General features: G+C 32.8%; 5 protein-coding genes across 5 annotated transcripts; 3 read left to right on the forward strand and 2 right to left on the reverse strand.

Moving 5' to 3' along the window:
- Positions 1-934: 934 nt before the first annotated feature.
- Positions 935-4,146, reverse strand: Tdh (L-threonine dehydrogenase). The gene is made up of 4 exons (XM_013326006.1): positions 3,941-4,146; positions 2,531-3,055; positions 1,650-1,916; positions 935-1,345 (listed from the first exon to the last, which is right to left on the reverse strand). Exons 1-4 carry the CDS (start codon positions 4,041-4,043, stop codon positions 1,209-1,211), a joined length of 1,032 nt encoding a protein of 343 aa, XP_013181460.1. The 5' UTR covers positions 4,044-4,146; the 3' UTR covers positions 935-1,208.
- Positions 4,147-6,496: 2,350 nt separating this feature from the next.
- Positions 6,497-13,312, forward strand: atk (artichoke). Its single transcript, XM_013325530.1, has 4 exons — positions 6,497-6,533; positions 8,646-8,846; positions 9,097-11,720; positions 11,790-13,312. Exons 2-4 carry the CDS (start codon positions 8,707-8,709, stop codon positions 13,310-13,312), a joined length of 4,287 nt encoding a protein of 1,428 aa, XP_013180984.1. The 5' UTR covers positions 6,497-6,533; positions 8,646-8,706.
- A 424-nt stretch (positions 13,313-13,736) lies between these two features.
- LOC106127705 (inosine triphosphate pyrophosphatase) lies at positions 13,737-14,451 on the reverse strand. The gene has a single exon (XM_013325909.1). The coding sequence runs from the start codon at positions 14,346-14,348 to the stop codon at positions 13,770-13,772; it is 579 nt and encodes a 192-aa protein (XP_013181363.1). The 5' UTR covers positions 14,349-14,451; the 3' UTR covers positions 13,737-13,769.
- Positions 14,452-14,699: 248 nt separating this feature from the next.
- On the forward strand, positions 14,700-16,273 carry Rpn8 (regulatory particle non-ATPase 8). Its single transcript, XM_013325908.1, has 2 exons — positions 14,700-15,035; positions 15,394-16,273. The coding sequence occupies exons 1-2, from the start codon at positions 14,861-14,863 to the stop codon at positions 16,200-16,202; spliced, it is 984 nt and encodes a 327-aa protein (XP_013181362.1). The 5' UTR covers positions 14,700-14,860; the 3' UTR covers positions 16,203-16,273.
- Positions 16,274-16,831: 558 nt separating this feature from the next.
- LOC106127686 (myosin-VIIa) lies at positions 16,832-24,828 on the forward strand. The gene is made up of 11 exons (XM_013325878.1): positions 16,832-16,958; positions 17,069-17,326; positions 17,547-17,731; positions 17,804-19,011; positions 19,094-19,335; positions 19,534-20,367; positions 20,438-20,776; positions 21,065-21,282; positions 21,600-23,926; positions 24,009-24,505; positions 24,585-24,828. The coding sequence occupies exons 1-11, from the start codon at positions 16,935-16,937 to the stop codon at positions 24,780-24,782; spliced, it is 6,330 nt and encodes a 2,109-aa protein (XP_013181332.1). The 5' UTR covers positions 16,832-16,934; the 3' UTR covers positions 24,783-24,828.
- Positions 24,829-25,144: the final 316 nt, after the last annotated feature.

Consider the following 25,144-nt stretch of genomic DNA (forward strand, 5'->3'; position numbering starts at 1 on the left):
CTTTTGTTTTAATTACGGATTTTAAAAATAGAATACAATAATATGATATAAAAACTTTTTTTTTTAATTTTGATATTCATAAATGGCGCCGGGTGCATATGAATTCAAAATATTGCTGGCTTATAGTAAGATTACTAAAAAGAACTGGTATATTTTGGAATTGACAAAAAGTGAAACGTATAATTAATAAATACGAGAAATACGTGTTTTTTTTATTATTTTTTTTTAATATAAAAAATCCTTAGTCCTTCGTATCTTGGCCGTGTTACCTCAACACTGTGAACTATGGCAACGATACTTAGAATTATATTTCAAGCTTTTTTTTATTTAAATACATCACAATTATTTTTTTTTTAATTATTTAAACGTAATAAATAAATGATTTGAATATTTTTATTGACAATAAAAATGCAAACATCACTTGCATTGCTTTTATGCCATTTTAAACATGTATGGCATTTGATGAAGTCGCTTAATAACTAATTAATATTGTAAATAAAATGTAAGTTTGTTGTATGGACGCTTCAATAAATGTGTTGTTAAATACAACTGTTGTTTTACTGTTACTCATAAAAAAAAGTTTTTATTTTTAAGTACTTGTCTCTATATTTTTAAGAGAATCCAGGGGATTAGACAAAGTGCATTTGCTACGATGCGATTCTATAAGCAACTTCAAAAATATATAAAAGTGACAATAAGCTTCGATAAGTCACGTGATTGTCGCGCCTCACTTTGTCTAACCCCGCTGAGGGATGCCAATGTGTGTCAATATAAGTAGCCGAAACCTACAGTAAGATGTACAGAAAATGCAGATGAATACAGCACCTCCTCCTTTTTGTAGTCTGTTAAGTAATATGAAAATAAAATATAATTGTTTTATTTTATTTAAATTTAAATATAACTATTAAACAAATTAGTAATTTATACTTAAACTAACTTTAACAACTTAGATACTTGCACATTAATACTAACCATATAAATATTGATTTTAAATCCTATTATGAAACCTAGAGCTCGTCCGATGTTATTCTATATCGTCATAGAAACGTAATAGTGGGTTCAAATCCTAATTTCGCATGTCATGAAATTCTATGTTGTGATCACCATACGTTTTTAACTTATGAAGAAAAAAACCTATACAAGATTCATTCTTCTCTCTCTGAAAAATATATCAAGACATTGTATATTTAGGGTGTTTTAAGTGTTACTCATAATCCATTGGCGACAATTTTTTCTTTGACTTCCTTCAGCATTAATTTCACCAGATTGTCCATGTCTATTTCTGGCTTCCAGTTCCAGTCCCGTCGAGCCTCGCTGTCGTCAAATACTTGTGGCCAAGAATCCGCTGGAATAATAAAATAAATGGTATTTAACATAATACTTTAATAACTCAGCACAAGATTAAGCCCAATTTATGAAAAAAAAATGATGAAATTTTGTAGTTAAAGAATTGCTATTTTAAATTAACAGGCGTTCAGTCTTTACGGCATTCCGGCGTTATCGGCGTTACCAATTCAATTAAACATTAAATTACATAAAAATGTCAAGTTTTAATTTTAAACATTTAAATTATATTCAGGAAAAAAATAGCATAAAGAACCAAAATAATATCTAAGTAAATAAATTCTACATTTTCAACGTTTACTTACCAATATCCTGTCTACTATCCGGTTTATATGAAAGCGTAAAATCGGGCAAATGTTTGAACATCTCGTCAGCTAACTCTTCGGGGGTGAAACTCATTGACGTTACATTGTACACTCGCCTCTGCAACATTTCGTTAGGCGCTTCTAAATATTCTGATAGCGCTCGGAGCGCGTCTCTGACGTGCATCATGGGAAGTCTTGTATCAGGTTTTAAATAACATTCGTAGTGACCTTTGCGAAGCACGTCATGAAATATAGCAATCGCGTAATCTGAAAAGCGGGAAAAGTTTTATTAACTACTGATTTTTTAACTTAATAATTACAAATTGTTAAAGACTTACTTTAAATGGCATTATTGGAATCTGAATACTTAAAACCTAAGTAAGCCCATTTCCCAAAATGGAAAGATAAAGATTTGTATATAAGTAATAATAATCAAAACTTTGTTAAGTTACATTTAAGTAAAATATAATCCATTTTACGTCTTATAACTTATTTAATTCCTTCAATAGGTTAGGCCAAACAAAGTTAGGTCTTTATCTAAAACTAGTCATGTCCTTAATGTCGGTAAATGTAGGTTAAAGTAGTAAACCTGATTGTCATGGTATTTCTATACGGTTTGCTGATTTCAATGCACCTACTATGTACACTAAATTATATACTGAACTAGGGATTATTTCTAGTCACGCAATACATTATATTATTCACATATTAATTTAAAAATTCGATTGACTCTGCAATAATCCGAAAGAATATCGAAACCACTCTACTACAACTCTAAAATATTTATGTAGCCGTAAAACCGAAAATACATAACCGAGTAGGGCTACAAAAATAACTTATTGATAATTAGATAAGAGGCGTGTATTATTTAAACAGTATACCTGTAGTTCCTCCACCGGGTGGATCACTGGAAATAACTCCAGGGAATCTTAAACAACGGAAATCTAATCCGAATTTATAATGATAATATTCGCCCAATAATTCCGCGTGCACCTTTGACACACCATAGATTGTCCGAGGTCGTTGTACTGTAATATTAGGTGTCGGATTTCTAGGCGAGTCTGGTCCAAACGCACCTATTGTACTGGGTACGAATATTCTCAAGTTGTATTGTTTAGCAAGCTCAATAACGTTATGCATTCCTTCTATATTTACACGAACTGCTAGAGGCACGTTTTGTTCACCAATCGCACTAAGTAACGCAGAAAAATGTATCAACCAATCGACTCTATGGTCGACAACTATTTTCTGTAAACCTTTGAAATCCAAAATGTCCGCAAATATGTACGGACCGTCGTTAAATATTTCTGTTGAAGGTTTTATAATATCTGATAATATCACATTGTTTTTGCCGTATTTTCCTCGTAGATGTTTAGCACATTCAACACCGAGTTGTCCTAGGCCACCTGAAATAGTTGATTTATTATTTTAATTACTTGTTTTGATAATAGGATCTTTCAAATACTAATATATACAAGGAGAAGTAGATATTTTGCGAATCATGAATTGTCTCGCAATACTGGTTTAAATTTCATGACTCTATTCTAATAAATATATTGGCTACTTAAAACGTAATAGTAAAAATAACAAAAGACAGTCGTTCATAAGTAAGTTCAAATATCGGGGTTTAAAAAAATAATTACAATGTAAATCATATTTTAATATGTACCAGATAAAAAAGAATAATGAAGCTAAGCGTAAAAAAACCCGCTTAATATTATTAAAGAAAATTAGGCAACTTTATAAGCTAGATTGAAAATATAACATGATATATTGAGGTTGTATTTGGAACATTCACCTATCTAGATATTGCATGAAACCGCACACCGCGTTTACTATTACAAATGATAGGTGTTCTCTGTTTACTCTGCAAATTACGTTGTTTAGTTTGAATATGTAAACATGTTTTGGATTCCAGGATGTCATATTTGATGCGCCATTTGTTACAATAACAACAGACATGAATTTTAATAATTTTACTATCCATTTATAAAGGATAACAGGGTCTCTATATTTTAATTTGAATATTGCTTCCTTCAATCGTACGCAAAATCTTTACATTAATCTAACATAAATAATTAGTATGTAATAACACTGTGAAAGTCATTTTAAAATTTTATAACAAGTATTAAATTTCAAATATTCATTACGACTTACACCTAATACTCCAAATAATCAAAATACAATTCGAGTTCAAAAAACAACATAAAATAATAGAAAACAAAAGTAAATTGTTACAATAAAACTTTCATTCTATCACGTGTCTATAAAATTCCGACAAAACAACTCACCGGTAATAAGTATTTTTGGCGGTTTAATTAAACCAGTATTCGCACTATAATTCCGTATACTTATTTTTATTGCACCCTGAAAAGTTTTCTTTAGTAGAGACATTTTAAAATATTCTTGTTAGAACCGATATCGAGAACGCGATAAGGGAGTGCGTAAAGCAAAAGGTAAGGTGTGACTGGCTGTGAACGTAAATGTAAGATCTTTTTAGTATTAGATCTTCAAACTGGTTCTATACGGGGGACTGTGTATCTTAATTTGCCACCATTCGAAGGCTCGTTGAGATAAAATTATAAAGTGATTTGATTGGTTTAAAAGTAGGTGTGTCGTAGTAGTGGCATAGACGACCTTGCTTTTACGTATTAGGAAAGGAAAAATTTTCGATGGAAGAAAATTGATAAAATAATTAACATAATTATGTGACATACATTTTGCCTATTAAGCTTTATTGAATAAACAATATTAACATCTAAATAATAGATAGCTATTTTTTTTTTCTTCATTGACAATAACTTATTATGGAGCAACAAGATGTCATATGAATAAAAAAAAACAAAGTCAACGAAGAGACTGGACGTAAAAGAATAAAATAAACAATTCACGTGATGATAAGAGACCACTATGGCAAATATCCATCCACAAGATTCAAATGAGTTTTAGAAGCGTCCAGTTTTATGCAAAGAAGTGGACAAGGAAGAGGAATAAAATAAGGTTTAGAAGAAGATTGGTACATTCTGTATGACCCTACGTAATTAATTATTCTCTATGTTTTTATCAGTTATCGATCATAGCACCTTTATTACAACAGTTGTCGCTATTGAGAAACTACAGTTTTTCATACATCGTAAACATAATTTGCAATATTATGTTACTTACAGGAAAAATCCTTATAAAACTTTACAGCGCACATTCACCCATCTAGTATTATAAAAAATTGGCAAACGTAGTCAGATATTTTTTGCTATTTGATTGAGAACAACTTGTTATGTTCAAGGCTATCGTGTGATGCGGATATACCGAATTTGCAAACAGGTTTTTTGCCAAAATAAACCATAACGATTGATGTCTGGGCCACGAATGACATAAAAAAATCTCCAAAGAAAAAGAATTTTTCACTTTCTTAACAGATATTGTAATTAATGGATTTCTACGTTTTTGTATCGATTTTTTAGTAGAATCAATGTCAACTTATTCATAACTGCAACCTAATATCGCCGTTGCTACTATCAAAATAAGCATTACAATTGCTTAGCTTCTTAGTGAAAGATTGCCTTAATTAACTTAACATCTGTTTAAAATAAAATATTTTAAAACAGACATCATCAACCTGCCCTTTGTGGGTTGGCATAGTATGTACTCTTCTCATCAGCCGTCATATTATCTGAATTCACTCTCTTATGCACATCCTCTTTCAGACAATCCATCAATTTCAAAACATACATAATTAGCTATAAATTTTATATGTTCTTATTCATGTGCGCAAATGATAAGATTTGGTTGTGACAATTTTATTGTCCAAACAGCCTTCCTTATTACCACATCGCGGGAATTAATCTAGATAAGTCGTTCATGCAACTGATGCAATTATTTACCAACAGTACAGTCAAAGACGAACTAAACAGAAAGAACTAACTAAAAATTATAATTTTAACGTAAATAAATTTCTTTTAATTTACTATGATATAGGTAGAACTGGTGATGTATGTTTGTGTGATCTAGAAATATTTTGTAGCAAACTAAAAATGGCAAGGTCAAAATATATAAACCATGCTATGTTAATCATCGCTTGCGAGAAGATAAGTGATAATTAAAATGCTTGCTCTATCAGTATCCAAACAAACGTCATCTCACGTAGTAAAGCACATAATTATGACCTAACGAAAATCTTATGCTAATATTAATTTCATTTGCGTATAATGTAGGCCAATGTGAATAAAGATAAAAATTATTTTCGTACGGAAATTCATCCTTGTTGTCTAAACTTTCGTACTCTTTCGAATACCTGTAAAATCAATAGTTTTGATTGTTTACGCACTGCATAAATCGTATTGTCTCTCTCTCTCTCTCTCTCTTTCTTTGCCTAGCTTCTATCACACAATGTGATGGTGTCAGCTTTGTCTCTATTGATTATAATTTATAACATTTTAGAATATAATTATATTGGAAGTTAAATCAACATTTGGATTCTTCAATTGTTTTTGTTTTATCATCTCGGGTTTACGAGGTACCTGAAAAGATTGATTATTGCCCACCGGATCAGGTAAGTTTGTCTGTCTATAAATGTTTATAGTATCAGGCATTTTGTTTTTTACTAAGTTGTACATCTGTGTTGTAATAGGTTGCATATGCGAGCGCCGGCACGCGCCACAATGGTGAAAGATAAGTGTCTTGGTGCGCATCGAGCCATGAACCGAAAGTCCGACGTTCATGCAAAATGCTCTCCTCAATACAGTCGGTGTTTGTCTTGTAAAAGCATCGCTTGTCCAGACCCTTATAGTGTAAGTTTATGTTAATAAAATTAAGGCGGGAATTGCCATCTATAAGTTGCTTTAGAACAAATCAGAAAAAATACATACTTGGATAGTCTACGTATGAGTAAGTATTGTATTGTTGATTTTTCAAACTCTTTTAAGGTAATAGCTATTGTAATTTTTTACGATAATTAAGAACATTAATGTTATATTTTTCAAATATTCTTGTAAAACTATAATAAACCTTTTTATTAAAGTTAACTAAATTACTCTGTAAAGAAAGAAAAAAAATCCTTTTTCAACTTTGCTTTCACAGGAGGTAAAGAATTAAAGTTTTAAAATTATAAAAATCTCATAGAATACAGGAATTACATTATTTAATTTTATCCTTATGTAAATTAGAAGAATTATGCAGTTAGCTATTACTGATGAGGTAATGAGTATAGTGACCGCATAACTGCTACAAATGATTACATACGTAACTTTGAAAAGCAATATTGCAAAAACAGAATATCGGTTGACATATTCTGTAAATTACAATAAAGATAATTTAAGTTACGTACTAATTTGGGATGTTAAAAGCTGTTAATGAATTTATATTTTAATTTTAGAAAGAAATAGGGCCTTAATCAAAATATATTTAATTTTTTTTACCAAATCTTTTAATCTTAATTTATTCTTCAGTTTTACCGAAACTTTTCGTAAAAAGTAGTCCAATGTATAAATTAGAGCCTTAAACCGTATTTCTTTAAAACATTTTGATTAAAATTGCACCTGCAAATGCAGTTTATAATCTGTATGCAGTATCTAGCATGCGCGGGTGCATTGCCACAGCTTTCAAATACTTTGACATGACACTAATCTGAGCCGTTTTGCCGCTATTGCAATATCTAGATCGGTCTGAACTATTATATTGTTTCTATTTTATTTAATAGAGCAAAAACTACAATCCTCTTATACATAGTAATATGATCTATAATTTAACGATATGTTACGAATATTCAAACACATTTAGATTTTCATCTTTTCTTTCTTTAGTTACTTCATTATTCTTTTTGCCCATTGGTATAGATTTAGACTACCACCGTTGATTATATAATCCGTAAAGGTAGTAATTGTTGTAGTAGGTCTATACGGTGCCAATATATTTCATGAATATATTATTGATACAATTAGGTACAAAAGGATCAAATAATAGAAACAGCGCAATAATAAGTACCACTAGCGAATATTAGTAGTGGGTAGTCGTAACCACTCAGAGGGCAATTTTCTCGTGACAGTTAGAACCATGTTAGAGATAAGTATGTAACGTGACTGTACCGTAATATTCACCCGTTTCGTTGACTGGTTACGACTTACGTTTGTCACCAAGTGTTAAAACATTTCTTTATTATTGTCTCATTTATTGCAGTAAACAATAGTCCATTGAGAACTTATTAACCCTTAATTCGATGGTGACAAGTGTGAAGAACAACTAATTAAAAAAATCTACTGAACTAGTATAGAAAAAATTACGTAAGTATGACTTTACTAAAAAAAAAAAACAGTTTTTTGCTACAAAAAATTTCGTCGAATTAAGGGTTAAGTTAGGGTAAGCATCATGTATGTGGAGTATATATAAAATCTTATTCTATGATATGTTAGGTATAAATACAAAACTTAAGATATATACATTCTGGTGATGTAAAATAAGTATAGTAAATGATAAAAACTAAGAAATTTAATTAAAATCACAGATTAATGTTGATTTCATGATCATTGGCGTTGATCAGACAGTGCTCTTTCATCATATCATTACGAGTGTATCTGTTAGAATCAGATAGCGATTAAGACAATGTACAAATTATTACATATCTACGTATAACAATAAAGAATTGAGCTGTTTATGTAATATCCGAAATAGTTAAAGAGTACGTTGATTTCATAGCTTACAAATAGGAACAATAGTATGAAAGTAAAAGTGCAACGTAGCGTATCGTTCTACTGGACCATTGTTTTAAGATTTTATTGTTTTAATAGTGTCTTACAGTCCTTGAATATTTGTTTTGTTGCCGACAAAAGTACGTAGTGTTTGGCAAATTTTATAGTATTTGCAAAATTGCGGTTCCTCTGGTATTGCAATGTCCATGGGAGTTGATGAACGCCTCTGTGTTCTCGCTGCACGTTTGCCCCCTTCTTTTATAAAAAAAATCTTGTCTAATCCATAACTGCATAAATCAATATTTCTATGTTTCAGGTACGTCCTTAAATATTTATATAGACAATGCTACAATGATTGACACTGAAGATATAGAGGAATGGGTACCAAATCGGGAACGGCTCTCTTATGGTTAATGTTAGGCGTAACATGTTTATATAAAGTGTGCGCAGTGTGCCCCCCACCAGATACAATACTGCCATGCATTTGTACAAACAGAAAGGAAGATGTTCAGATATGGTTGGATTTATTGATTTATATAAGATTTTAAGTGTAATTAAATTATGATTTTACTAGCTACCATCCGTGACTCCGTCTGCGTGAATCTAAAAGAAATATTTAGTAGCCTATGTTGTCTTTTAAGCTATGGTCTACATCTATGCAAAATTTCAGCGAGATCCATGAAGCCTTTCTGGAGATACCTTGCAATAAACATTCATACATCTCAACATTCTCATTTATAATATTAGTAAGGTCACTCTTTTTGCAGGTGTACCCACAGCGACTTACAGCAGGTATTAAAAGGTGTCCAAAAAATTGGAGAGTTTGTAAGAAAGCCTATAGACGAATTGATAATTGAAAATAATTACCTACCATCTCTGCCAGGGAAGTTATTCCAAAATGTAATCATACAAAGGTTAATGTTGCGTCACAATGGAATCGAACGTATGTCGGCAACATGGCTGGAGACACAAGAAATGGATTTAGTTGAAATATTCATAGTGGAAAACGAATTGAAAAGTATCCCAGCCGAGAGTCTAGCTAAATTGCAGAATGCTCAAGCTATAACTATTCATTCCGATAGCTTACGGCGAATTCCTACCTTCCTAAACAATCCAAAACTTAAATACATCAGTATAGAAACAGAAAGTTTGACTAGTATCTCAAAACAAACATTCTCAAATCTACCAAATCTTGAAAGATTATTTATTCGAGGAAGTGCAAATTTGCATATTATTGAGGAAAATGCATTTTACAATTTACCTGCTTTACAGACGCTAGAGATAACCGATTGTGGTATAACCCATTTGCATATGCGAACATTTTCTCTGCTTCCTAATTTAAAACAGTTGTCGTTAAGCAATAATGAAATTTTTGATGCAACTATGATCGGTCGAGCTATCAGGGATTTAAAAATGTTAACGTTATTAAATCTCAATTACAATCTTATAGACAAACTCAACGAGGGTGCTTTCGTCGATCAGACTATGCTTGAGACTTTATATTTATCTCACAACAATATAAATATTATCCACCACGGAGCATTCCACCGAGTACCGAAGTTGCGTATCGTCGATTTAAATTATAACAATATCATAAGAATACATCCCGAGTCATTCTTACAACAATCAAGTAGCGGTGTGGAAGAACTAAGTCTTATTGGAAATAAAATTATGCACATTTCTGAATTTCGTGCGTTACTGGATGCGTTACCAAGATTGAGATTTCTAGACATGAGTGATAATTTACTGGAAGAAATTCCTAGAGGAGCCCTCAGAGGTCATCCGAGCTTGGAAAGATTACATCTTAATAGTAACAGCATAAAATATATAGAGGGGGAAGCATTTGTTGCAATGCCATCATTACGGGAACTTCATTTAAGTAAAAATTCATTAGGCGATCTTAATGAAGGTCCATTCTGGAACTTACCATCTTTAAAGGGTTTAGATTTGTCCCATAACTATTTTCAACGTTTACAACCGAAATTATTATACAACCTTCCATCTCTTAGAAGAATAAATATTAGTAATAACAAATTAACAGTTATAGATCCTTTAACTTTTATCGAAACGCCTTTATTAGAATATGTAAACGTATCCAGTAATGAGCTTGTTTCAATACATCCCGCGACATTTAGAAATTTAGCAAGTCTTTATGAACTAGATGCCAGTTTAAATAAACTAATAGAATTTATACCTGGTTTGCCAAGAGGTTTAGAACAGTTAAACGTGCAAAGGAATCAAATAACTAGCCTACCCGTCCACCCATCTCCAGATTTAGACTTGCCATCACTAAGAACATTGGACATTTCAAGTAATGGTATACAAAGAATTGCACCTGGAACTTTTAAAATGCTTCATAACCTAAGGCGACTTTATATGAAACGTAACGGCCTTAGGAAAATTGATATTACAACATTCAGTGATATCGGACGTCTGGAAATTCTAGACTTAAGTTATAATCAAATCATCTCTATTCATTTAAAAAGTTTTACTAAACTATTATCTCTTAAACAATTAAATTTACATGGAAATAATATTGAAAATTTTGATCTTATGATTCTCGAAGATAATAAGAAATTATCTACACTAGACTTTAGCAAGAACAAATTAAAAAATATAAATCCTAAAATAGCTGAAAGAGCATTAGAGATAGAAGTTTTAAACATATCTTCAAATAATCTTTATGAACTTCCGACGAGCCTGAATGCTTTTGAAAAACTTATAATATTAGACGCTAGTTTTAATCACATTAAATTCTTCGACGGGAACGCAATAAGCAAGTTACAAGAGTTAAAAGAAATAAAATTACCATACAATAAAATTATAGAAATACGAAGTGCCAGTTACAGAGACCTAAAACATCTTGAAACAATCGATATGGACAGCAACAAAATTGAAATAATACATTCGTTGGCTATAGCTAACCTACCAAATTTAATGTCTATTTATTTGAGTAGAAATCATATAATTGATATTCCTGATCGCGTGTTCTCAAATCTACCAAAGCTAAGAATTATAGAACTCCAAGGAAATCGGTTACAATTTATATCAACACGTGCGTTTGAAAACATACCATTGGTACAATATTTAAATGTCAGCAACAACCAACTTACGAATTTGGAAAGTTCCGGAATAAGACAATTATTTTCATTAGAGGTTCTAGACTTAAGTTTTAATAAGTTAACGAAAATAACAAGTGAATCATTCCAATACATGGAATGGCTGGTAGAATTAATAATTGATAACAACCAAATATGTCACATAAGTGGTCAACCGTTTAATTCAATGCCAAGGCTAAAAGTTCTTTCACTACGTCATAATAAACTTACAAATATAGCAGAAACGAATTTCGAAAATCTCAGAAATAATATTGCGATTCTGGATATCGATGGTAAGTTAAATAATAAAGTAAATTATATTTCCGGTGATAACAGGTATATTGAAATTAGTATATTTTCAGGTAATCCCCTTATTTGTAACTGTGCTGCAATGTGGCTGAAATCATGGTTACTAGAATCAACATCCACTGGCCCTAAATGTGCGGACGGTACATATGTCAAAGGTATGCCATTCTCTCGACATGACTGTCTCAATAAACCTATAAGAAACGACAATTTAAGAGATTGCGTTGTGCATGATAATGAAGCACTATTGCCAAATTTAGCGACGTCACAAGTTTTTTCATCGTCGGATAAGATCAACGGGTATATAACACAGGAAAAGAATAACTTACAGGCCAACAAAATCAACACACGCCCAACCCCAGAAGAATCCGATTATTTTTACGATGACTACGTGGATTATCCATTTAATGAAACCCTTATGGATGTTATTAGCAATCAAAACAACTTTACGAAAACTAATGAAAAGAGCCATGATGGTACACTCAATCCATCGAAAGTGAATGGGAATATTAAAAACACAAGTAGTCTAAATCCAGAAAATCCATCAAATACTCCAAGGAGTGGATTCACATTTTTTGGCATGCCCCTTCCTTCCATTGATATGAGCAAGTTCCTAAATACTGGCCGGAAAATAGATTGGTTTGAAAAACGAAAACAACCACAGATGACCAAATACCAGACACCAGTTTTAGAAACACCAAAATTCGAAACTGGTGGTTTTACACCAATGCTACCAACAACTAATGGTGGTTTTATGCCAATACCAAGCCCGACAGTGTCAATGCCTGATCCCGCACAAGACACAACTGCTAAAATTGAGCATACAACTAATCGAAATATACAAACCGAAAAAGAAATTGTCGCAACAGAATTTTTACCACCAAGACTACCAAATCGAAATAATACAGTAAGTAGTAAATCAAAAAGTGACATATATGAGGTTCAAATTTTCTCAAAAAACAATAATGCCACACAAATATCTTACAATATGACGAAAAATATGGAAGAGCGTAACAGTAGTCCAAGTATGATGAATAAATATAATTTAATGGAGTCCAATCTAACCATAGAGCAAATAACAGAAAGGGAAAATATAATCACAACTGATACAAGTAATGATTTATCAGAACAAGCATGGATAGAATCCATAACAAACAATCCATATCCATCACACATACCTGCTACAGTACCATCAATGAAGAAAGATATAGTACAAGAGCCAACAGCACTCTCCGCAGTACTAATACCAAGCAATGAAGAACTAGAGAGACGTGAATTTAAACGGCCAGCAACTATAACAAAAGTCAATCTTCCACATTTAGAACACTCTGTATCTAATGAATATACTCCTATCAATAATAGAGAGCCTAAAACCCGTTTTCCACAAACACACATAAACACAAGGACAAAAAATGAAGATGATAAAGACTGGTACTATAAAAATTATAATAAGTCTAATTTAGAGCCTTATATTGCACCCGGTATTCATACTTCCATGGGATATTTACTAGAATATAAGAAATCTATTATTTACTGTTTAACTCTGTATTATTTCATGATGTTTATTGATTTATTGTAGATTTAAGTAATGTACATTATAAATATTATTCCTATAACAAATAAAAAAGTTACTGTATTTTATTTCTAATACTACTTCCTACAGGTATGCTTTGTTAATTTAAAAAAGTAATCAAATACAGAGAGCTTATTTAGGAGAGATATAAAAATATACTTGTCTCACAATTACAACTGATAAATAAAATATAATTTCACTTATATTATAAAAATGAATCTTGCTGAAATTTTGCATAGATGTAGAATATAGTCTGAAACAATACATGGCTACTTATTATTTTTTCTATTCCGCACGGACAGAGTCGCAACAAGTAGTATTTGATAATTGAACTGTGGTTGTTGTTTTTGGTAAAATAAATTACATTTAAAACTAACATACAATGTTTACCTATATTTAGCATGTATATTTTACCATGTTTTAGGCATTAAATAAAATAAGTAGATTTGTGCTATAATTATATTTAAGGTAGCTCAGGAGAATTCTGTATAAAATATGTTCTTAATTTGTCTAAGGCTTTATATCTGTGTGATATTTTGTTTTTCTCATGTTTAGGCATTTCTGCATATGTTAGATTGTAGCCGTCTGGTTGGAATACACAATCCCAACCAAAGTCTCGTGTGCCTCTTGGAGATACAATTGTTCCTGCTGTTTTTCCTTGAAATAGTATTACATCTTTATCACCTGAAGGACAATATGCAAAAGTACAAACCGCTTCTGCAGACTTATCTTCCCATCCTGTTAATAGTTTTGTTAAACCTTCTGGTTCTAATTTTTCTAAAAACCACTTAATGTATGGACCAGGTAACCCTTTTAGTGCATTAAAACATAAACAAGTGTCTTCTACAACTACAGGTTTCCTTAAGCGGCGTGCTGCCTCTTGGCACTTTTTAATCGAAACCTCATTGATTTCTCCCTGTAATTCTGGTAAATCTAGCTTATGACTTGTTACTTCAAATGGAAAATTGGCACCTAATATAGCCTTAACCTCTTCCAATTTTTTTATATTGCCTGTCACAAAAGTAAGAGTTCTTTGAGACATATTTGTATGGTAATTTATGTCATTAAAGTCCTTTGTTACACGGAGATAAAAATCTTATCAACATTCAATTATATAATCACATGAGAAAGCATGACAATGACAGATTTTCTTAGAAAGGAAGCACAATGTCATTTATTGACAACATTAAATTAGTTTAGAAATGATTCTTTCCTCTTAACCAATCATCGTAAAAATAATTCTTCTTTTAATTTACATCAAAAAAATTACATTACAGATTTTGTTATTGTTTTTTATTAGACTCGAGTTTTCCACTTCGGAATTCTTATCTGTGCAATTCAAAGACAATTTTCATACGTCTCACGATATTTTATCTATGAATGACTGTCAGATTTTCTTTTCTCGTCGTGATAAATAGTTTAAATAAAATTTTACCACTTAGCTCAGTTAAAAGTATTTATGTTCCAATAAATAAATTGTTCAAAAATAACTGTCGTTACAATTTTAACTGCGTTTTGTGTCAAATAAACCATAAGTTTTAATCATACAACAAAATGCCGAGTCAGGAAGTTGTAACGACAAAGGTTGTGGTGCATCCTTTGGTACTATTGAGCGTTGTAGACCATTTTAACCGTATGGGAAAGATTGGTAATCAAAAACGTGTTGTAGGCGTTTTGTTAGGCTGCTGGAGAGCTAAAGGAGTTCTGGATGTCTCAAACAGTTTTGCAGGTCAGTAAGCAACCCCAATATTTTTTACAGTTAATTTAAACTAATAACACTCCTTTTTGTTTGTTATTTATTACTCTGGGTTTCTGTGCAATTTAGATGTAAAATATTATGTACATTTCGACAGTACCAATATGAGTCAGCTATATTTTACTGTATATTCTCATTATTGCATAAAGAACTTTTACGATTTCAATATTCCCTTTAAGCTCACATAAATTCTAAATTGTCATTTGTAGGAAACCAATTTTGAAGTTTTCTGTCATGTCAAATCCTTAGCCTTCTAGCTAATACAATATCTTAGGATTAAATTTATGTTTGAAATAGTTTTATTAAATCAATGTTTTTTTTTATTTTCCAGTTCCATTTGATGAAGATGACAAAGATAAATCAGTTTGGTTCTTAGACCATGATTACCTTGAAAATATGTATGGAATGTTTAAAAAAGTCAATGCTCGTGAAAAAGTAGTTGGCTGGTACCACACTGGACCTAAACTGCACCAAAATGATGTTGCAATAAATGAGTTAATCAGGCGCTACTGTCCCAACTCTGTTCTTGTTATTATTGATGCTAAGCCAAAAGATCTAGGCTTGCCCACTGAAGCTTATCAGGCTGTTGAAGAGGTACATGATGATGGTAGTCCCACAACTAGGACATTTGAACATGTGCCTAGTGAAATAGGTGCGGAGGAAGCTGAAGAAGTAGGAGTTGAACATTTACTGAGAGATATTAAAGACACAACTGTTGGTAGTCTCTCACAGCGAATCACCAATCAGTTACTTGGCCTCCATGGTCTTCATTCACAATTAAGTGAAATCCGTGATTACCTCATTCAAGTCGGTCAAGGATCTCTACCTATGAACCATCAAATTATTTATCAGTTACAAGATATCTTTAACTTATTGCCTGATATTGCTAGTGATAATTTTATTGATAATTTATATATCAAGACAAATGATCAGTCTCTTGTTGTATACTTAGCTGCACTAGTAAGATCCATCATTGCTTTGCATAACCTTATCAATAACAAAATAACAAATAGAGATGCAGAGGAAGGTAAGAAAGATGATTCAAAAGATAAAAAGGAGAAGAAAGATGATAAGGATGATAAGAAGACGGAAGAAAAAGTAAAAGCAGATAAAAAAGAAAAAGATGAAAAGAAAAAGTAAAAGTGAATCATCAATAGTTTAAGTTGTTTGTAATGATGCATTATTTTTAAATAAATTGTATTTACTAAACCATAAAATTAGTTTTTCTAATGCACTACGGTGAAAATTTTTCTTTATTAATAAGTGTAAAGTTTTTGTCATATGGCATCTTCGAAGCAAATTAAATATACACTATCAAATATAATTTGAAGCAGAACATTTAGTCACAGATAATAAAATACTATGCTAGTAGTTTAGTTTACAAATAGTGTATTTCAAATGAAACAAAAAGTTATCTTGCCTCTTACAGGTAGTTTCCACTACCGAAATACTTGTAAGAAAACAAATTATTATCTATGTTTTTCAAAGAGACATGGACAAAATAGATAATTGTGATTACACTTTATCTACAGTTAAAGGGCCGCAGATGTTTATAATGCATTGTTTATTTTAAACTTATAATACCTACCTTCTACGTATATGACTGGTTTAAAAAATATTGCATAGCTTAATCATCAGAGATACGTAAAATGAATTATGAGTACACATTGATAGGCTATGAGGTAAATGTTTTAAAGTGACTATCTCAAAATACCTTCTGATAACTTTGAATTATATCTATGCAATAATGATAAATAATCTAGAACATTGATAAAAATTCCAGTATTCGTGGTGATGTTTTGCCGTAAATATGTGTGTGTTTGTGTCTGGAGAAAAATAACAATTCAGTGAGTGGAATCTCAAAAACTTAAAATGGCTGACAGAATACGTCTTTCGGTAAGTTAATTAATACGTATCCTGTAGTAACATTTGTGATCTCGTTAATAACTTTCTTCTATGACATTTTGTTATCGGGGATTCCCTTGAATTACTTTGTTTTTTTCTAGGACTTAGTCTGGCTTCAGCCGGAAGGGAAATCGGAATTCGATATACCGATTGCAGTTAAAATACTCAACAGTTCCGGAGGTCTTATACAAGTTCAAGATGACGATGGCAAAGTTTTTAGTACATCTGTCAATAATGTTATCAAACCTTTACACGCCACTTCTGTCCAGAGTGTGGAAGACATGATCACTCTTGGAGAACTACAAGAGCACACGATCCTTCGCAATCTTCACATACGCTATAATCGGCAGCTGATTTACGTAAGATTATTCATTTAACAATTGTAGAAGTATTTTAAGGTAGAAAAAACTTACATAATTATAACAACTTATATAATTGTAACCTTATGGGGTAGGAAAAAATTACGGATTGCTGCGCATTGTGGCCTCTAGGTTATGTATATTCTTTACCTTTGTCGCCTATTTAAATAGCCTGGTATTGCACATTAATCTTTTTATACGAATTTACTTACAATTACAGACATATACAGGAACTATGTTAATTGCCATAAATCCTTACGAAATCTTACCGATATACACAATGGATCAAATACATTTTTACCAAGATAGAAACGTAGGTGAGATTCCACCTCATATATTTGCAATCGGAAACAATGCATACAAAGAACTACTGAGTACTTCATCAAATCAGTGTATCGTTATAAGGTAAACAAAGATCTAATAATATATTTCTTGTCAAATTCATAAATCTTTTTAAAATTAATTGTAAAATTGCAGCGGAGAAAGTGGCGCAGGCAAAACAGAAAGCACGAAGTTGTTATTGCAGTATCTAGCTGCTGCCAGTGGTAAACATTCATGGATCGAACAACAGATACAAGAAACTAATCCCATATTAGAGGCGTTTGGTAACGCTAAAACTGTTAAGAACGACAATTCTTCCAGATTTGGAAAGTATATTAACATTTACTTTAACAAGCAAGGAGTTATTGAAGGAGGCAATATTGATCAGTACCTCTTAGAAAGATCGCGAATTGTGTTCCAAAATAGAGGTGAACGTAATTACCACATTTTCTATTCGCTCGTGACAGGATTGTCTGCGGATGAGAAAAAGAAACTTGAACTGGGCCGTCCGTCTGATTATGTTTATTTAAATTCCGGCAACATGCTGACTTGTGATGGGAGAAACGATGCTCTCGAATTTGCAGACATACGATCTGCGTTCAAAGTCCTTAATTTCCCAGAAAACGAAGTATGGGGTGTGTTCAGTCTTCTGGCAGCCATATTACATCTAGGAAATTTGAAGTTTAAATCGTTCAATTTGAACAACATCGACTCCTCTGAAGTAGCGGATACAACAAACGCCACTAGAATTGCAAATATTCTTGGTGTTAACAAAGCTACTTTTTGTGATGCACTAACAAAGAAAACATTGATCGCACAAGGAGATAAAGTCGTGTCTACATTGTCAGCATCGGCAGCAATAGAAGGCAGAGATGCTCTAGTTAAAGCTATTTATGGACACGTTTTCGAATATATTGTAGAAACAATCAACAAAACTTTATGTAAAGGCCAGCAGCTGTCAAGTGGTTCCGTTGGTATCCTAGATATATTTGGCTTTGAAAACTTTCTATCAAATAGTTTCGAGCAACTTTGTATCAATTACGCTAATGAAAATTTACAACAATTTTTCGTCAGACATATTTTTAAAATTGAACAAGAACAGTACCAGAAAGAGGGCATAATCTGGACGAATATCAACTATGTTGACAATCAGATGAATTTAGATATGATCGGCTTAAAGCCAATGAACTTGTTATCGCTCATCGATGAGGAGTCCAGGTTTCCTAAGGGCACTGATATAACTCTTCTCTCAAAACTTCACAACAACCATAGCAACAACACAAGTTACGTTACTCCAAAGTCTACACACGAACATAGATTTGGTGTTCGACATTACGCTGGCGACGTTTATTATGAAGTCAAAGGTGCGTATACTGGCCAGTTTCAGATAAATAAAGGAAACTTCAAAATTTAAATATTATCTTCTTTATACTTATATCTTTACAGGTTTTCTTGATAAAAATAGGGACATGTTGACGTCTGACGTAAAAGAAATGATATTGGACTCCAAAAACGAATTCCTTAAGAGCCTTTTTCCATTGGAGTCTGTGTCTCAAAGTGGAAGTAGAAAAACAGTGTCTCTCAGTTACCAATTTAAGACATCTTTAGACGCCCTAATGAAGACACTCTACGCGTGTCATCCATTCTTTGTAAGATGTATTAAACCAAATGAACATAAAAAGCCCAGGGTACGTAAGAATTTTTAAAAAAAACCTAAAATTAAGCTATAACGTGTTAATTTTGTAAGTTTAATTATATTTGGTCACTTTGTGAGATACGTAAGTACTCTGATTATGTTAATTAAAATTTATGTTACCTCTTGGTAAAGCGACTAGACTCTCGTCAATGTGCACAGTGTGAGGAATTTGTAATTTTTTTTGTTTCAGCTCTTTGATCGTGCTCTTTGTGTTCGACAATTACGATACGCTGGTCTGATGGAAACAGCGAAAATAAGACAAGCGGGCTACCCTATTAGATATCCGTACACTGAATTTGTGCACCGATATCGTGTTGTCGTTGCGGGAATCCCGCCTGCAGAGAAAACTGACTGCATTGTTGCTGCAAAAAAGATATGCAATGAAATCTTAAAGGACCAAGACTTTAGATTTGGTCATACTAAAGTATTTTTGAAAGATCATCACGATATTATTCTAGAAGAAATTAGACATAAAGTGATACTAAGAAGTGTTATTAAAACGCAAGCTAATATAAGAAGATTTATACAGAGACGTAAATATTTGCGAATGCGTGCAGCTGCGATCACTTTGCAGAAGCATTTCCGTGCTCGAGGATACAGAAACAGATATATTATTTTGAGACGAGGATACTTACGATTACAGGCCGTTATTAAATCCAGAGAACTAAGGAGAACGTTTCTTAACTTACGGAAATTCTTCACAAATCTACAAGCGCACTGCAAAGGTTATTTGGTTAGGAAATTAGTTAAAGAAAAGGGAGATGTCCTTCGAGCTAAACTGCTAGAACTTCACATGGAAAAGGAAGAGTTAATATTAGTTAATAATGATGTACAAGCAGCTGAAAATGAATACGAGAAGAAGTTCGATGATATCATGCGGTCCATTTGGATTACTAAAGAGGCAGCGGAAACTAATACTCAGAATGCGGAAGAAATTGACGATAAATATGTCGACGATGTTTTTGGTTTCTTAAAAGATACTTCAACGCCTGCGGGAACTGTAAGAGGCACTGGATTTGGAGTGGTAAGAGTTATTTTCTATATATTTTCCTTCAAAATTCATCATAATCTTTATATCTATCTTATGTTTACAGACATCAACGGAGAAGCAATCAACGGACGACGTAATACCGCTTCGGCAAGAATTGGAAGAGGAACCATTTGATGCTTTCAACTATAGAAAGTTTGCAGCAACTTATTTCCTAGGGAATACAAGTCACCAGTACTCTCGGAAGCCTTTAAAAAATTCGCTATTAGACTTGCCATCGCCTATTGACAATGTGGCGGCACAAGCTCTCTGGATAACGATACTCAGATTTATGGGAGATTTGGCGGAACCCAAATATGTTGATGATAAAATTGATAACATACCAGTGATGACAAAGTTGACTGACACTATAGGACGAGCATTCCAAAAGAGCAAAGAGTTTGAGGTAAAATTTACATTATAAATATAATTCATATAGAAGAACGCACTCATATTAAAAAGCTTAACTTTCCTTTTAAAGCCATCGCATATCTAATATGATATTAATATATTTTGCCCAATAACAAAGTATTTGATAATTTATTATATTATTGTATTTTAACAAAGACTATCTGTGGGTTTCTGAGACCAAAACCTCTTTGACAAATCAGAGATAGCAACATGTTTCTCAGAAAACCACGACAAGTCTAGTCTGATACATTTTGGTAATTTTTAACTTAAAAATTATTTGTAGGCCCTCATAAAACCTGAAAGAAGTCCTAATAGCACAAGTAAAATTGTACAAAAATCAATCAAGCGACGTGCGAAAATGAACGAAGAATTTATGAGAAATATGATGAACGATGACTCTACCAACGAAATGTATCACGATTGGTTACATTCAAGGCGAAGCACAAACTTAGAAAAGTTACATTTTATCATAGGCCACGGTATCATTCGTAAAGAGTTACGGTAAGCGTAATTCCGGAAATTCGTGTAACATATGTTTAAGTATTAAATGATAACCTGATAGTCGATAGTGCACTATTTTAATACGCTTATCAGATATGATAAATTACTTACAGATATTAATGAACTAAACAGGCAAGGATCTCCTTGTGTTCCAACTTATCTTTTACCTTGAACCGAGAAGTTTGAGTCCTCGCTTGGATTGTTTACAATTTTTTTAACAAAGTCCTCATTTTTAATATTATAATTGCATTTAAATAAAAAAAAATCATTTAGATATATAATTTGAAGCAATGCTTAAAAATGTCTTTGTTTTTCAGTGATGAAATATTTTGTCAATTGTGTAAACAACTGACGAATAATCCTTCTAAATCTTCTCATGCTCGAGGTTGGATACTTCTATCGCTATGTGTTGGTTGCTTCCCACCATCAGAGAGATTTGTTAAATACTTACGAGCATTTATCCGCGACGGACCACCGGGCTACGCACCATATTGTGAAGGAAGACTAATGAGAACATTCAAAAACGGACCAAGAACGCAACCTCCGAGTTGGCTGGAATTGCAAGCGACCAAAACGAAAAAACCAATACTTCTAACAGTAACTCTCATGGATGAGTCTATGAAGACGGTACAGTCTGATTCGGCGACTACATCGGAAGAAATATGTCAACAAATAGCAGATAATATAGGACTGACCGATGTTTTCGGATTTTCTTTATACATAACATTGTATGATATCGTTTTATCCCTAGGAAATGAAAACGTCCATATTATGGATGCCGTGTCTCAATGCGAGCAGTTCGCTAAAGAACAGGGAACTCCTGAAAAGAATGCGCCATGGAGATTATTTTTCCGAAAGGAGGTATTTACTCCTTGGCACAATCCTGCTGAAGATCCTGTAGCAACCAATCTCATTTACTACCAAGTCGCAAAAGGTGTTAAATTTGGTGAATATCGATGTAATTCAGAGAAAGATTTAGCCATGCTAGCAGCACAGCAACATTATATTGAACATGGCGATCGAATAGATCCAAATGTACTGAGGAAAGTAATTGTTAATTACATACCGAATCAATTTATTAAATCCAATGATGTAGCTTTAACAAAATGGGAACATCTCGTAACTAAAGCCTTCGAATCTGCTAAAAGTATTCAGTCAAAGGTTGATCCATTGCGTTGTAAAGAAGACATAGTGATATACGCAAAATTGAAGTGGCCGATGCTTTTCTCAAGGTTCTTTGAAGCGGTGAAATTAAAAGGAGACTCTATTAACAAGGATATTATCATCATAGCTGTGAATTGGACGGGAATATACATTGTAGATCAGTTGGAGCACATTCTTCTTGAAATATCATTCCCGGAGATAACTTACGTCGCATACGATGACGACGAAGAGTACGATAATGTAGGAAGAGTTACCATAAGAACTATACAGCAAGAAGAATTTATCTTCCAAAGTGTAGACGCAAGCGAATTGAGTTCACTAATGATTTATATCATAGATGGTTTAAAACGTCGTTCCACTTACGTTATCGCGCAAATGGACTCTCAGGGCTATAGTGATGCTGCCTCATTCTTACAGTACAAAAAAGGCGATCTTATAACACTACTGCACGACTGTACTGGAGAAACTTTAATGAATTCTACATGGGGTCACGGTTCTTGTAATAATCAAGAAGGCCTGTTCCCTACAGAACAAGTTTATATACTGCCTACACTTTCCCTGCCATCAGATGTAATTCTAGATACGTTTAAAAAGGGCAATATTAACACTGATAAAAAGCCATTTTCGAAATACAATACCCTTCAAAGAAAGAGGATGCATACTTTGGAAAACTTTGCCAAGGAGTATTTTAGAGAAAATAATGATTTTAATACTACTATATCGAAACAATCAACATTGAACACTGCTAAGAAACCATTATTAATTGATTTATGGGCACATAGCCGTGAAAATTTGAAAAAACCGCTACTTAAAAAGTTGATAGGAGATGAGAAACTTTCCAAGCATGCTTTGACAGCATATTATGCGATACAGAAATATATGGGAGATTTACCGGCAGCCAAACCTAGATCTGCAACTGAATACACTGACGAAATATTCAAAGCAGCTTTAAACGAACCGAGTTTACGTGACGAAGTATATTGTCAAATAATGAAACAACTGACTAACAATCGAATACAGCTTAGCGAAGAACGAGGCTGGGAGCTAATGTGGCTCGTAACTGGAATATTTGCTTGTGGACAAATACTGATAAAGGATCTCGTCGAATTCCTTAAGACGCGTCCGCACCCAATAGCTAAAGAATGTTTGAAACGAGTATTTAAAACTCAAAAGCATGGGCCGAGGATGTATCCTCCTTATGTTATTGAGGTGGAAGCGATCCAGCACAGAAGTATGCAAATATATCACAAAGTGTACTTCCCAGACGACACTGACGAAGCATTTGAAGTAGATTCCTCGACAAGAGCGAGGGACCTTTGTGAACAAATAACTGGCCGTTTAAATTTGAAAAACAGCGATGGTTTTAGTTTATTTGTTAAAATAGCAGACAAAGTTTTTTCAGTTCCGGAAAACTATTATTTCTTTGATTTTGTTCATGAGCTTGTAGAATGGATGAAGAGGTCTCGGCCAGTACGTTCAGGTAAGCGGCTGTGTTCGTTTACGAAACACAAAATAAAATCCGTATTACTTTTATGTAATTACATTTAACTCTTTTGTTTTAGCTGGTTCTCAAGTTCAAATGAATTATCAAATATTTTTTATGAAAAAGTTGTGGATTAACACAGTACCTGGTAAAGATAAAAATGCCGATCAAATATTTTACTTTCCTCAAGAATTGCCAAAATATTTGCGTGGATATCACAAAACATCAAAACAAGATTTAGTGGAATTAGCTGCTCTTATTTATCGAGCTCGGTATGCAGATGATCAAACTGGCTTAACACAGATTACTCAAATATTAGAAGACCTCATACCATCGGATATGACAAGAATTCAGACGAACTCACAATGGAAGTCTTCGATAACAGCGGCTTATTTGAGACATGGGAATATGACTGAAGAAGAAGCTAAAGAACAGTTTCTAAAGAAAATTTACCAATTACCAACATTTGGCACTGCTTTTTTTGAGGTTAAACAAACATCCGACCCGACCTATCCAGAAATGGTCGTTATAGGAATAAATAGGAATGGTGTTAGTGTAATCCATCCTCAAAGCCGAGTAAGTATTTAAATGCCTTAAAACGATATAATATAGCGTTGAAGCCATTCATATTTTTATATTAAAAATATTTTTACAGGATGTATTAGTAACACACCCGTTCTCTCAACTTTCTAACTGGTCATCCGGTAATACCTTCTTCCACATGACAATGGGTAATGTTCTTCGTGGAACTAAAATTCTTTGCGAAACATCACTGGGTTACAAAATGGATGACCTAATATCATCATACATAGCTGTGCTGAGACAAGCTGTTCGTCAAAAATCAAGGCCTTAGTTGTAATTTAAATATTGGTACAGTTATTGATCTATTTATTTATATGAATAAAATATTTTATTAAAGTAGTTGTTTAATTTAAAAAAAAAAGTTTTATTTCTGCATCTCTGGATTTAGAGTAACGTAAAAATTGTGTTACTAAAATAGGAATACATGTACACCCTAAACAGCCTAAACATCTTGTGAGGCGTGATCTTTGATGAGTTGATGGATGTTTGTGTGAAGGTATCTCTAGAACACCTGCATGGATCTCGATGAAATTTGGCATACATATAGAACGTAGTCTGGAAGGCTACTTATTAAGTTATATTTTTAATCGTCGTGGGCGACAGGTAGTATTCGTATTTTCTTAACCGGTCATT

This window comes from Papilio xuthus, unplaced genomic scaffold, assembly GCF_000836235.2.
Source record: "Papilio xuthus unplaced genomic scaffold, Pxut_1.1 DF824655.1, whole genome shotgun sequence".
NCBI lineage: Eukaryota > Metazoa > Arthropoda > Insecta > Lepidoptera > Papilionidae > Papilio > Papilio xuthus.